The sequence below is a fragment of the Oryctolagus cuniculus genome, chromosome 11 (assembly GCF_051225735.1).
Source record: "Oryctolagus cuniculus isolate XC-2025 breed Fujian yellow rabbit chromosome 11, ASM5122573v1, whole genome shotgun sequence".
Lineage (NCBI taxonomy): Eukaryota > Metazoa > Chordata > Mammalia > Lagomorpha > Leporidae > Oryctolagus > Oryctolagus cuniculus.
In genome coordinates, this window is record NC_142877.1 from 27,313,917 (window position 1) to 27,328,760 (window position 14,844).

General features: G+C 55.4%; 1 protein-coding gene and 1 pseudogene across 7 annotated transcripts; one reads left to right on the forward strand and one right to left on the reverse strand.

Moving 5' to 3' along the window:
• Window positions 1-218: 218 nt before the first annotated feature.
• On the reverse strand, window positions 219-12,326 carry SIRPB2 (signal regulatory protein beta 2). Of its 7 annotated transcripts, none has more exons than XM_070051992.2 (6): window positions 11,544-12,326; window positions 6,005-6,319; window positions 4,493-4,834; window positions 3,571-3,633; window positions 2,461-2,621; window positions 219-1,024 (listed from the first exon to the last, which is right to left on the reverse strand). In XM_070051992.2, the coding sequence occupies exons 1-5, from the start codon at window positions 11,614-11,616 to the stop codon at window positions 2,464-2,466; spliced, it is 951 nt and encodes a 316-aa protein (XP_069908093.1). In that variant the 5' UTR covers window positions 11,617-12,326; the 3' UTR covers window positions 219-1,024; window positions 2,461-2,463. The 7 variants fall into 7 exon arrangements, with proteins under 7 accessions (XP_069908093.1, XP_008254419.3, XP_008254418.3 ...); XM_008256197.5 differs by having other exon boundaries at window positions 5,954-6,319; window positions 11,544-12,321; XM_008256196.5 differs by having other exon boundaries at window positions 3,571-3,636; window positions 5,954-6,319; window positions 11,544-12,321.
• Window positions 6,933-8,684, forward strand: LOC149123393 (ubiquitin-ribosomal protein eL40 fusion protein pseudogene; annotated as a pseudogene).
• Window positions 12,327-14,844: the final 2,518 nt, after the last annotated feature.

Sequence of the window (14,844 nt, forward strand, 5' to 3'; positions counted from 1 at the left end):
CCACGCCTGCCCTTTCTTTGAAGCCTGGTGCTGTGAGGATTTATTCAATTCCTGGGCTCAGTGCATGTCCTCTTGGCTTGATCCAAGCTGTTTTCTGTTTAAGGAAAAATGCCTAGGCGAAGCCTCCATCCCCCCCCCCCCCCGCCCCGGTAGATTCCAATAAGGATTTGCCTGGAGGGAGGACTGACATGCAGTGAATGTGGGAATTGAATTGATTCTTTTTTTTTTTTTAAAGATTTATTTATCTGAGAAGCAGAGTTACAGACAGAGGCCGAGGCTGAGGCTGAGAGAGAGAGAGAGAGAGGTCTTCCATCCACTGGTTTACTCCCCAAATGGCCATAATGGCTGGAGCTGGGCCGATCCAAAGCTAGGAGCTTCCACGAAGGTGCAGGGGCCCAAGGACTTGGGCCATCTTCCACTGCTTTCCCAGGCCAAAGCTGGATTGGAAGAGGAGCAGCTGGGACTCCAACCAGCACCCATATGGGATGCTGGCACTGCGGGCGGAGGCTTAGCCCACTACAACACAGCGCCGGCCCTTGAATTGATTCTTGCACCGTGCAGAGAAACCCATGTTTCTGACCTCAAGCTTCCAAAGAATGAAGCGGCTCTGGTTGTCATCGAGGGCGCACAGGGAGGGAGTGCAGGCTTCAGGGCAAGAAGTCAGATGTGGGTCTGACTTCACGGCCTCTGCTCTGGCCCCGGGGTCAGGGAATCTCAGCCTCAGCCTCACTGACCCTTGGGTCAGAGAAAATCTTCGCAGTGTTGGGGCTGTCCTGTGTTCCAGGAGGTTTGGCTGCAGCCTGGCCTCATACCACTAGATGGCAGTGGCAGCCGCCAAGATGTGACAAGTCCTCCAGGGTAAAGTCGCTAGAGAACTCCAGCCCTCCCTCGTGTCACGCTGCCCCCGTGGAGACGAAGTGGGAATCAGCACTTGCTCAGCTGGGAGTCAGCTTAGCTGTTTCACAAAGCAAGTAAGAGGGTGCCTTTGCCCCCGGAACAGAGCCCGCGGTTCATCCCCTGATGCCTGCAATATCACAATAAAAAATGTGTTCACAATAAAAAAAGAAACTATTCACAATAAAAAAATGAAACCTTTGGAACAAATTTAGATATGAAAGACCTCCACAATGGAAGTTAGAAAAAAGAAGACACAAAATTGGAAAGACGTCCCCTGTTTCTGGATGGAAGAAATGGTATTAAAGTGTTCACACCACCCAGGCAACTTACAGGTTCAATGCCGTTTCCATCAAAATATCAATGATGTTCGCCACAGAACTAGAACAGAGAATCGTAAAATGCATGGGAATCACAAAGACCCTGAGTGGCCAAAGCAATCTTGTACAAAAAGAACAAAACCGAGGCATCACAATACCTGATTTCAAGACATACTGCAGAGCTATGGTAACCAAAACAGCATGGTACTGGCATAAAAACTGACACATAAAAACAGACCGAGGGGGGCAGGCACTGTGGTGTAGCATGTAAAGCTGCCGCCTTGTAGCTAGGTATGACCATGTGACCACATCCCAACCACGAGAGGTAAGTAAGGCGGGGACATTCCCACAAGAGGGAGAGTCATGCTTCCTGCCCCTCCCTCCCTTCTTGCCAGTCTAGCTGCCTGGAAAGTGGACCTCGTACTGACAAGATCAAGGGAGCCTGGGTCTCCACAGCAAGGCCTGACCTGCTTATGGCTGGATATTACCAGAGATGTCAGCTTTTCTATGGTTTCAGCCATTTTTTTAAATTTGACAGAGTTAGATAGTGAAAGAGAGACATTGAGAAAGGTCTTCCTTCCCTTGGTTCACCCCCCAAATGGTTGCCATGGCTGGCGCGCTGCGCTGATCTGAAGCCAGGAGCCAGGTGCTTCCTCCTGGTCTCCTATGCAGGTGCAGGGCCCAAGCACTTGGGCCATCCTCCACTGCCTTCCTGGGCCACAGCAGAGAGCTGGACTGGAAGAGGAGCAACCGGGACTAGAACCCGGTGCCCATATGGGATGCTGGCGCCACACGCGGAGGATTAACCAAGTGAGCCATTGCGCTGGCCCCGCCATTGTTGTTTAAGAGCTTTGTGACAACTGCCAAGCCACCAATGCCAGTCATGGTGGGAAGGAAAGAAGCCAAGAAGGAGACAGACAGTGAGGAGAGAGGGATGTAAGTGGGGAAACACAGGCGGTCTTGCTGGGTGGACTCAGGCCCAGGGAACCTTCTGGAAGGAGACTCTGAGTTGCATGTGAAAGACAAGAAAGATGTGAAGAGGTGCAGAAGGGGCTGGGAAGAGAGAGGGAGCCACATCGGGAGAGCCCAGTGCCGAGCAGGGCGATTCCAGGTGGGCTGAAAGCAGGTGTGCAGGTCTGGTAGTTCACGTGAGGCCTGGGGACGTGGGGAGGCTGGGGCCGGGGGCAGAGGGGTGGCTGAGGAGCCTGACTTCTCTCTGACTCGGAGCTTCTGCTCCGGGGCTGACCTCTCACTCTCGTCCCTTGTCCCATGCCGAGATGTCCACAGTTCTGCTGGGCCTGGGGTCCTGACGCCGTCTCGTCTTCCAGCAGGCAGCCAGGGCCAGCAGCAGCACGGCCAAGGTCACGGCCTTCAGCCCCAGAGCGAACGTGAGCACAGGTAGGAAGCCTGGGGGACACAGCTGAGGGCTCAGCCAGGCCCCTGGGGGAGCACCGCCCCGCCCACCCCTCACAGCCACAGTGGGCAGGCTCGGCCCCAGGTCGGTACAAACTCTGGGACTGGATTGACCACGAGGAGGGGACATCAAAGCCAACCCCTGCCCGCTCCGCCCCCGTCCTGGCCCAGCCTCCTGCCCTCTCCATCACAGAGCTCTGCCAAGGGCTTTCCTTTCTTGGCTTCTGAGCTCCCTGCCTCGGACCCTGGGCCAAGCCCTTTCTTATCGCCTGTTTGAATCCTCACACTGGTCCTCCAAGGTTGGATAATGATCCCGTTTTCATGGACGAGGACACATATCTAGAGGGGAAGAGATTTGTTCAGGGCCACCTGTGTGAAGGACGTGAGGGGCCCTGGCTGGTCCCACGAATGCAGGAGCAGTGCTGAGCATCAGGGGGACTAATCGGGCCACCTGGTTGCCGTGTGCCCACAGACACAGAGTGCCCAGGACTGGTAACAGACGCTGTGTCAGACCAGTCCCCGGTGCTTGGCTGGCGGCAGCCCCATGAGGTAGGCTTCTTGTCCCTGTCTCCCTTCCTTCACGGAGTTGGACATCAGAGATTCATGGAGCAAGGCCACCGCCCGCAATCACACAGCATCCGGGAGGCCTGGCCACACAGCCACGTTCTTCACCACTGGGGCACAGAACTGTCAATCACAGGCACTCACGCAAGACCGCCCACTGAACAGTGAGACGGTGCTGGCTGTCAGAACCGCCTCTTGGACCAAGCCCTTACACCGCCGTTCTCTCGGTTCCTGTTGTGCAGCTGAGATGGGGCCCTGGGAACTTTCTTGGTGGCAGATGAGCCCCAGGAGTCTGGGGCCGTTCCCTTCCCACGGCCAAGCTCTCCGTGGTCTCCCATCTGAGGGGTCTGTGAACTCCCCCTGGGGCGGGCACACTCACCCATCGGAGCTTCCCGCACTGCACGTCCTCTGTTCAATTCTGCGTCTTCAGGAGCGGTGGGTTCTGCTGCAAGGGAGAGAAGCTTGCTCATCCTTCCCCTTCCCTCTGCCACCTCCTGAGCTCTGTGCTGGGAGCACATGCCACCCACACAAGTCCGCCAGTTCCCACCCTGGGCGGCGTGGGGGTGGGGGTGGGGGCTACGAGTCAAACCCTGTGGCTAGGGAGGACTAGTCAGACCTCTGGGGCATAGCAAGTATCTGATTCAGCGCAGTCTCCCAGGCACTTGGCACAGGGAAAAGCACTCAGCAAGCACGCGACAGACCCGTGTTGAATTCTCAATGAAGTTCTGTGGAGGCCCGAATGGGGAGTGGTGACCTCTTCATGGTTTCACAGAGGAGGGGCTATTTGTGTTGGGTCTTTTTTTTTTTTTTTTTTTTTGACAGGCAGAGTGGACAGTGAGAGAGAGAGAGACAGAGAGAAAGGTCTTCCTTTTGCCGTTGGTTCACTCTCCAATGGCTGCCGCGGCCGGCGCGCTGTGGCCGGCGCATCGTGCTGATCCGAAGCCAGGAGCCAGGTGCTTCTCCTGGTCTCCCATGCGGGTGCAGGGCCCAGGCACTTGGGCCATCCTCCACTGCACTCCCTGGCCACAGCAGAGAGCTGTCCTGGAAGAGGGGCAACCGGGACAGAATCTGGCACCCCGACCGGGACTAGAACCCGCTGTGCCGGCACCGCAAGGCGGAGGATTAGCTTATTGAGCCACGGCGCCGGCCTGTGTTGGGTCTTAAAAGATGATTAGGAGTTCTCCGGAGTAAAGGGGAAAGGATTCCTGGTGGGGGGAAGATCTGGCTTCTTTGGGACACGAGGAAGAGTTGCCTGTGGACCATCCGCCCCCTCCCCAACACGTCCTGGACACCCACACCACCTTTCACTCTCAGCCTGGTGCCCGGCCCCGACAGGTACTGGCGGTTGGGTTTCCTCTGAAACTTGACACAGTAGTAGGTGCCCGCCTGCTCAGTGGAGACACCTTGCAGCAGGATGCTGAAGTCATTATTGGAGGCCCGCACGGCGGTGATGTTGGGGTGGGAGATGCCCTGGAAGTTGTAGATGGCCTCCCGGCTCAGACCAGCCCCCCGGAACCACCTCATGGGGCCAGGGGGGCCATCTCCAAGTGCCGTGCAGTTCAGGAAGGCGTTGTCTCCCGGGGCCACCAACACCAGCTCCTGGGGCTGGATGAGCCAGAGATCTGGCTTAGGGTCCCCAGTGCCTGAAGCCAAAGAGAGAGTCCTTGTTAGATCCCCGTCCTCCTCCATCGCCCACCCACTTCCTCCCTCAATTCCTTCCTGATCCTTGACTTCTGTGTTCAGTACCCACCTCCTCCCAGCTCCTCCATTATGCACCTGCTGAATTCCTGCTCTGTACCCATGCTGGGACTGAGAAAGACAGAGCTCAGAGAGACACATGAACACCTGCCCTGAAGTCACTCTCCATGTGGTGCTGGACACAGTGAGTGAATTGGCCTGAGACGGGAAACCCGGAGGAGAGCAGGACCCCAGAGGAGGCCCCACGGCGGCTGGGAGGGAGCTAGAGGAGCCTTCCTGAAAGGGTGGTGTGGAGTCAGTGTGACCCCACCCCCAGCACCCACTGTCTGAACCAGCATGACCCCACCCCCAACACACGCTGTCTGAGCCAGTGTGACCTCACCCCCAACACCTGCTCTCTGAGCCAGGAGCAGATGGGCTCCCTGCTCACACCGGATCATCCGAGTGGCCCCTGGGGACGGACCTGGGGCCCATTCTGCAAGTTAAGCTCCTGAAGCCTGCAAGCCTCCATGACCGACTTTAGGACACGATGCCGCCGAGGGACAGACGCAGGATTTGGGAGTCTGGGTCTCTGGTGGTGGAATCACAGGTACTGTGACTGATTCTGCGGGGAGTGGATCGACTACATAGTCGGCTCCAGGTGCGGACACCTCCTAGCACAGTGTGTCACATCCACACTCCCGTCACAGCCTCCCGAGGGAGGACTACACATCCCTCCCCCCTGACTCCGAGCTGTCTTGTGACTTGTTTTGCCCAGAGTGCTGTCAGAAAGCCCTGTGACAGGGCACTGAGATGTGCTGGGGTCACTGACTGGACCTCTTACCCTTCTGCCACTCCCTGGAGGAAAAAAAACATACCCCAAGTAGCTGCTACCTCTCTTGCCTGGGACCTGGCATGACACACGGGGAACAGAACAGCCTCAGACACCAGGAGACATGAGAGTGAGATGGAGATCTGGCTCACTGGTGTTTGGTGTGATGCTGTGTGCTGTGCTGGTGCATACAGGGGACCGAGCCGGGAGCCGGGTGAGAGCGAGCGTGTGAGTGGCAGGGCCTGAGACTCACCCCTCACACGCACGGACGTGCCCTCCTCCAGCTGCTTTTCTGAGCGCTCACCCAAGCTGTCCACCCCGACGCAGTGGTAGGTCCCGGTGTGCTCCCTGGTGACGTTGTGGATGTAGATGGAATAATCGCAATCGAGTGGCCCTGGTGTCTGCTGGGTCAAGGGCGTCACCCCAGGGAAGGAGCCATGTTTGAAGTTATAAATGTCTTGTCGGTCATGAGAGCTCACCTTGACCCATTTGATCATATTGCCAACGCAGGAGCCCAGCACCACGCACCTCAGCAGCAGGCTCCCACCTTCTGCCACCAGCATGGGGCCCTCGGGCTGCAGCACCTGCCACTCACTCCCCTTGCTCTGTGCACAGGCGCCTATGACAGAGGAAGAAAGGTCATCGGTTGGGTGGGAAGGACGTGGAGCCCTCAAAGGCAAGCTTAATGCAACCTAACCATTGTCTAGCCAAGGGGAATCGCCCAGCACAAGAAAGGGGTATTGCTGGAAAGGGGAGGAGGGCCTGAGTGGCTGGCTGCAGAGGACAGAGCGTGGGCTGCAACACCTGCAGAGGCCAGTGGGAACTCCAGTGCTCCCCACGTGCTGGGCTCTGCGTGAGGTACCTCACTGGTGCCCATGATGCTCCTGTGAGGCAGGACCATTGGCCCCATTCAAGGACAGTGGAAACTGGAGGCCCAGATGGGCTGGGGTTGACTTGTGCCTTCCTCTGGCCCCAGCCCAAATGCCTGTGTTGAAGTCCTCCCCCCAGCACCATGGAGTGGGACTGCATTTGGACACAGGGTCTGTAAAGCTGTCAGTACGTTGAGATGATCCCATCTGATGGATACCCTTCGAAGAGGGAATGGGGGCAGCTACAGACAGAGGGAAGCCACAAAGGGAGGCGGCTGTCTACAAGCCAGGGAGGGAGGCTGCAGAGAGACCAGTGCTGCCGGCACCCCGAGCATGGCCTCCCGGCCTCCAGAGCTGTGAGAGATGTGCTTCGGCTGTGAGACTTTGTCACAGAAACCTGAGCTGGTTCAAACAGCACCCAGCTAGGAGAGCACGGCAGGGCTGGCGTCAGAGCCTGGCTGCCTGTGTCTGAGGCCTCTGCTTTCCCTCCTCACCCCCAGCTGGGCAGCTGTGGTTTGTGTGCTGTGGAGTTGTTAGACTCTCCTGCCCTGTGTGAACTCAGCCAACAGCAGTGCTCGCCCATGTGTGAAGTGGGTCTGCCTGTGAAGAGTCTGGTCTCAGGGTGGGTGCCGAGAGAGAGTGAAAGCTCCCGTGGAGGGTCTTCTACATGGGGTTGTGGAGAGAGAGAGAGAGAGAGAGAATTTCGGTCTCTAAAGTCAAGGGCACAGGTGACAACACTACAGACACAACAGATATTACAAGTATAAAGGATTATTATGAGCAACTTCATGGCTATATGTATTTGACAAATTTTTAATTTTTAATTTTTTTTTTGACAGGCAGATTGGACAGTGAGAGAGAGATACAGAGAGAAAGGTCTTCCTTTGCTGTTGGTTCACCCTCTAATGGCCGCTGTGGCCGGCGTGCTGCGGCCAGCGCACTGCGCTGATTCGATGGCAGGAGCCAGGAGCCAGGTGCTTATCCTGGTCTCCCATGGGGTGCAGGGCCCAAGGACTTGGGCCATCCTCCACTGCACTCCCGGGCTACAGCAGAGAGCTGGACTGGAAGAGGGACAACCGGGACAGAATCCAGCGCCCTGACTGGGACTAGAACCCGGGGTGCCGGCGCTGCAGGTGGAGGATTAGCCTATTGAGCTGTGGTGCCGGCAACAAATTTTTTTTTAAAAGATTCTATTTATTTACTTGAAAGGCAGAGTTACAGACACAGAGAGGTAGAGACAGACAAAGAAAGAGATCTTCCCTCTGCTGGTTCACTCCCCAAATGGCCACGTTGGCTGGAGCTGAGCTGGTAAGAAGCCAGGAACTTCCAGGGTCTCCCACATGGGCACAAGGGCCCAAGCACTTAGGCCATCTTCCACTGCTTTCCCAGGCCATAGCAGAGAGCTGGATCGGAAGTGGAGCAGCCGAGACTTGAACTGGCACCCAAATGGGATGCTGGCACTGCAGGAGGTGGCTCAGCCCACTGCACACAGCACCAGCCCTGTATTTGATAAATTCTTGAAAAGTCCAAACTGCCAAAGCTACCTTAAGAAGAAATAGATAACCTGAATTGTCCTATTACTTGTTAATTTTCAGGTCATTATTAAAAACCTCCCCAGAGGTCTTTCATGTCAACTAGGTGAGATGCAGTCTCTGTGAAGACCCTGATGGGCAAGACCATCACCCCTGAGGTCGAGCCCAGCGACACCATCGAGAATGTCCAAGCCGAAAGCCAAGTCGAGGAGGGGTCCCACCCGACCCGCAGCGTCTGGTTTTGGCGGGCAAACAGCCGGAGGACCGCCTAGCTGTCAGAGGCCGCCCTGCACTTGCTGCTCTGCCCGCGAGGTGGCGTCATCGAGCCCTCCCTCTGCCAGCTCGCAGGACTGCGACATGATCCGCCGCAGGTGCCACGCTCGCCTGCGCCCCGGCGCCCTCATGCCCCAAGAAGACATGCGGCCACACCGACAACCTGCGCCCCGAGAAGGAGGTCAAAGAGGCCCCGCCCGCACAGGGCGGCCTCCAGAAAGCGTCCCTTTCATTGCCCGGAGCAGTTAACAACAACAACAAAACCAAGAAACCTTCCCAGAAAGAAAACTCTGACTCCAGCTGCCTGTAGTAATGACTTCTACCATCCACTTGAGAAAGCAGTCATGCCAATTTCATAGAAATACTTCCAGACGATGGAAAAGCAGGGCACACCCTGACTTAGGCCGTGAGCCCAGTGTTACCTTCACACAAAATCCTGGCAAGAAAAGGAAAGCGATGCCCCTCTTGAACAAAGCAGCAAAATTTCTGAACAAAAACTTAGCCAATCGAATGCAGCAATAGATAAAAATAGAATACATCGTGCCCAAATTGAGTTTATCCCTAATTAGAATCGGAAGTTCATTTAACATTCCAAAAGTCAATCACCGTATTACTTAACTAACACACACACATACATAGGCACACTGCACACCTATATGAACGTCTACATAGACATGGGAAAGGCAGTTGATAAAATCCCACATCCCTCCCTGATAATAACCTCCAACAACGCGAAACATGGGGAAACTCCATCAGGCTGCCAACGACAGCTGTAAGGATGCTGGAATAAAGAGCACACTCCACGCCAAGAGAGGGAGTGTTTTTCTCGGCCAGATCGGGCACTAGATGAGAGGGCCTGATCTCGCTTCTGCTCTTTCACAGGGTGCCAGAAAACTCGAGTCAAAACAGTTTGACAAAGAGCAGAGTTGGAGAAGTAATGCCAGTGAGTTCAAGCCTTACGCAGCTACCGTCATCAAGAGGGAGTGGGAGTTACAGCAAGATGGGCGCGTCCGGGAGTGGGAGTTACACCAAGATGGGCACGTCCGTGGACATGAATTGAGTGTCGAAATAGCTAACTGAGTGTAGAAATAGTCAGTGCACATACAGACAATTTTTGACAAAGGTGCAAAGATCATTCAGTGGTGAAGGAGGGTCTTGTAACAAGGTGCTAGGATAATTGGAAATTCACATGCTAACAAAACTTCGATTCACATTTAGAACACAGACAAAAATCAACTCAAAATGGATTGGAGAACTAGGATAAAATGTAAAATGCTACAACTTCTGGATGAAAACAAAGAAAAAAATGTTTTTTTAAAAGATTTATTTTATTTATTTGAAAGACAGAGTTACAGAGAGAGGTAGAGAGAGAGAGAGAGAGAGAGAGAGGTCTTCCATTCGCTGGTTCACTCCTCAGATGGCCGCAACGGCCGGAGCTGAGCTGATCTGATGTGAAGCTAGGAGCCAGGAGCTTCTTCCAGGTCTCCCACCTGGGTGCAGGGGCCCAAAGACTTGGGCCATCTTCTACTGCTTTTCCAGGCCATAGCAGAGAGTGGATAGGAAGAGGAGCAGTCAGGACTAGAACTGAGCCCATATGGGATGCCGGCACTTCAGGCCAGGGCTTTAACCCGCTGTGCCACAGTGCCAGCCCCAAGGAAAAACATTTGTAACTTTGGGTTGGGCAATGATGTCTTAGATACAACACCAAAGGCATGATCCATAAAAAGAAAAAACTTGATAAACAGGACTTCATGGAAATGAAGAACTCCTGTTCCAAAAGCCACTTGTAAAAGAATGAGAAGACAACCACAAAGCGGGAGAAAACCTTTGCAAAGCATACATCTCATGGCGGTTTAGTATCTAGAATATATACAGAACTCATAACACAGGAATAACAACACTTAAAAAGTGAGAGTACAGGGGCTGATGCTGTGGTGTAGAGGGTAAAGCCACTGCCTGTGAGGCCAGTGAGGCCGGCATTCCATACGGACGCTGGTTTGAGTCCCGGTCGCTCCACTTCCGATGCAGCTCCCTGCTAAATGGCCTGGGGAAGCCGTGGAAGATGGCTCAAATGCTTGGGCCCCTGCTGCCCACATGGGAAACCTGAAAGAAGCTCCTGGCTCCTTCTTGGCCCAGCCCTGGGCCATTACGGCCATCTGGGGAGTGAACCAGTGGATGGAAGACCTCTCTTTGCTCTACCTCTCTCTGTGTAACTTTGACTTTCAGATAAATAACTTTTAAATACTTCACTAGAAAGGGTGAATGAGGAAGATACTCAGCTTCATGACATGCTAGGGAAACACAGCTCGAAACCAACCACACCTATCAGAATGACTGACATGAAGAAGACAGCCCAGCGAGGGGTAAGGAGGGGGTGGAGGAGCCGCCCTCCGTACACTCTCCCCATGAGAACGGGCAGCGGTACAACTGCTTTGGAGCTGTGTCTTAGAAAGTAAAAAATGTGCCTGCTGCGAGAGCCGCCCTTCGAATTCCCTGAGAGAAAAGGAAGCATATGTCCACACGGAGACCTGCCCTTGAATGCTGATCTAGCATTCGTGCGTGACAGTCCCCATGCCATCAACCCACACGTCAGCCGGAGAACAGAAGAACCAAGTAGTTTATCCACTCGACAAGCAGGCGTGGGAAGAAAGGACTTTGGAAATGTGCAACACAAGCACGTCTCCCGTTATGCCGAGCGGAAGAAGCCAGACAGATAGGAGTACAACCGACTGCACAAGCCCCGGTGACGGACAGGTCTGGACAATGCTAACCAAGTGACAGAGAGCAGGTGAGTGGCTGCCGGGGGACCTGGGGCGAGGAGGAGTGGGAAGGCTGGGTCCCACGGAGACGTGTGTGGGTGCCCCATGTGGCGGCATCTTGGTTCTGGGGGTCTTTTCACAGCCTGTTAACGCCCACAACATCCATCAGCTGATACCTTCCAGATGCAGTCCTAACTGAATGTCAGTTGCATCACAATAAAGCGGTTTTAGAAAAGCTAAAAGCATTTATGAGGAAGGAACTCTGCTTCCCTGGGCGCAGGCTCCCTGTTGGGGCCAGGAGAGTTCTCAGCAGCTGCCCTCTTGCCCCCCATCCTGGTATGCAGTGCCCATGGCACCCTTCTCTGGGACCAGCCCAGGGAGAGCCCGATTCTGTCCCAAATCCCGCTTACCCGAGAGGACGAGGAGCTGCAGCAGCAGCAGGGAGCAAGGGGGTGAGCAGGTCAGGTGCGTGGCTCTGGGCATTGCCAGGGGCACGAAGCACCTGCTGCAGCCCAGGACTCGCAGGCGATCCTCTCCCTGGGTGGCGCTGGAGTGCGAGGTGGGGCTGGTGCTCCAGGCTGTTCCTGCTGGCTTGGCCACGGCTACTTGGGGAAGTGTTTTGACTGTGGCAAGGCGAGGCTGATGGTGCAAAGAGGAAGGAGCTGGGTCCACGGGTTTTCGGCTTCCTCGTCCAGGCCAGGGTTCCCGTAATTGCTGTGTCCAAACCTAGAGCCCTTGCCAAAGCTCCATCCTGGGTGCCTGAGAAGGAGCCAAGCACAGGTGCACGCTGGAATCGGACTCAGGATCAGATGCTGGGCTGGGCCTCTCTCCGGCGGTGTGAGATTTCCAAGTTGCTAATCGCCTCTGAGCCTTTGCTTTCTCATCTGTGAAATGGAAACAGTAGCGATCCCCTCCTCAGAAAGACATCGGGAGGATTACCGGAGATGATGTTTGCGCACCAGCCATCACTCTTCCTATCTGCAGGAACCTGGGGAGGAGACACTCGTGTAGAAGGGATTTGTTACAAAGCAAGCCCCACGGAGGCCTCTTTCTGCAGGGCAGGGAGGGCACAGCCCCATTCCTGGATGTGCAATGAGGGGCAACTCTCCGAACCTCTGTTTTCTGGGGCTCAAATGTAGCAGAGTCAGATTGTGCAAAAATCCGTGTGTGTGGCATCTTCACTTCCTGTAACTGATCTAAACTTCCCGGGGAGCCTCCCAGCTGCAGACTTGATGAGACAGAAAACAGACTCAGCAGGTTTAAAGACGACTTTTGTAATGACTGAGGCAGAGGAGGAAACGAATGAAGAAACTGGGCTGGCGCAGGTTAAGCCGCATCCCAGATGAGCGCGGGCTGGCAGCCCTGCGGCCGCAGTTCCTGTCCTGTCAGCTAGCTCAGCCTGGCTGGAGAATTCTGCTGAATCCTTTCTGGGGATGCATCCTCTTGCTTGCGGACGTGCACGCCCAAGCGAAGCTTTCCATTTTCTAGGCAGGAGCTCCCTCTGGTGGTATGTCTGCGATATTGGGGGGGGGCGGGTCACGGGAACCGTAGTCAACTGCGGTACTGGAGCTCCGCCTCGTGTCCATCTGTGATACTGCAGGCTCTGGGGCTAGTCCAAGCCTTTACTGAACATTTTTGTTTTCATGGGTCCCAAACTTGGCCTACACTTCTGTCACTGCTTCGGTACAGGTAAGACAGAAATCAGTCTTCCAGGAAGAATCTCCAAAAGTTTGAACATCAGACAGATGTTGCACTCCCTCTGATCCCCCGGGAGAAGTCAGGACTTCTGATTTTCCTCCCATGCATTCTGCTCTCTGCCAGGAGGAGGCGCTCTAACAAGCGCAAGCCAGGACTTTTCCTATGGGACCTCGGTTCGGTTGGCTTTAAACTCACGGCGTGCAGGAACCTTTCCACTAGTTTCTGGATTTCTCACAAAAGCAACTGATCCCTGCACTATTGTTAAGTTCACATCTTGGAATGAAAAAAAAAAGTCTGAGTTGTCATGAATGTGTGTAGGTCATGAATTTCTCCCAGCGTTAGCTTTCTGCTCTCTACAAATGGTATAATAATATCGATCTTCTGTATGTTTATGAGGATTAAGAACACCACAAGCGGTTCCAGGCGTGCCATTAGTACCAAATGCAAAGTTTTACAACAGGATACTAGATGAGGCTGCCTACCTGGTGCTCCCCAGCTGGCCATGAGAACTGCCAAGCACCCCGGGAAATGAAGGAGCTGGAGCAGCTGCACAGGACGTACAAAAGGGGTGGCAGAGGGCCAGTTCTGCTGGCGACAGCCCGACACCTGCACTGATGCAATCAGAGGGGGCTGGATGGTGGACCAGGGGGACGCCAGGGAGTGGGACTTCCTTAAAGCTCACACGATAAAGATGCTCGGGCATGGAGGAGGACCTTTGCCCCACCCTGGGCCAACCGGGGGGCTTTCGGGGGCCCCTCAGCCAATCTGCCGTGTGTTGCCAGGGCATTTGCACTGCGGCACACCTAGACAAAAGGAGGCTGGGGCACTAGCCAGCTGCTTGGACATCCCCTCTGGGACGCCTCTGGGAGGCTCACAAAAGTGCCGCTAGAATAGCACGTGACTTGCAAATCGCCTCAGGAGAGGGGGAAGGAAAAATGGGTGAGAAACCCCTTCTCCCTCCCCTTTCCTCTGCTCCCATCTCACGGGAGCCAGAGAGAGCAGCGAGAGGAAGAACGGAGGGGCAAGGTGGGAACGGCCAAGCAGCCCACCCTCGCCCAGCCCCACGCGGCGTAAAGCGCACTTTCCCACGGCGGGGCTTGTTGCCTCTCAGGACGGCCCATGTGGCTTATCTGACGGGCCTGTGCTGAGGAGGGGGCAGCAGCTTTCTCCTGGACCCTCACTGAGTCCAGCTCGCCCTGGACGTTGTATGGAAACAGGAACACGAAGGGGCAGTGTTCAGGAGGGCTGGGTGAACTTGACCCGGATAGGGATTGGGAAAGGCCGTGTTGTTCCCTGTGGACCCTGCTTCCTGGCTCGGGCCATCGCGTGTGTGGCCTCTGGGTTCAGCTCCCCAGCAAGCCTGTTTGGCCCCTCATCCTCCTCACGAGGTGGCCAGGGGACACTGGTGTCGGTGGGCTGGAGGTGGCCAGCACGGTGCCCTAGGGCTGCATGCTCTGATCACCGGAAGCTCTATCCTAAGAAGGGAGGGGAGAGGGCAAGAGAGTGCCCGGACAGAGAGGGGTTTCAGTCCTGTCACAAACGGCTGCTGCTTCCCCCACCTTCGTCCAGGGAACCTGGGGACAGCGTGTGACAACTCCTCCACAGCACAGGACGTGTCTTTCAGCCACCAGGGAAATGACAGCCACGGATGAGCCCAAAACCACCTCAGATCCCGCTGCTTGCTGTCCAGTTCCGACCACTGCTCCCCCCAGCATGCTGCTGTCACACCGGGGCACGCCGTCGCGGACTGTGGGCGCGGCTTCTGGGCTGGCAGGACCAGGCGCTCTCGCTGCAGCCCTCGGTCCTCCCTTCCTGTCCTCTGCTCTCCAGTCATCCTGCTCTTATTGCGACACGAGACATTCCAGGGGGCAGTCGCTCATCCATTCAGCAAACACTGACCACCCACCCACCACGCGCCAGGCACTGTTCTCAGCGAGAGCAAGCAGACAAAGCTCACCGCCCTTGTCAACCGGAATTTGCATTCCAGTGGGGTAGACAGGCCATGCAAAATGC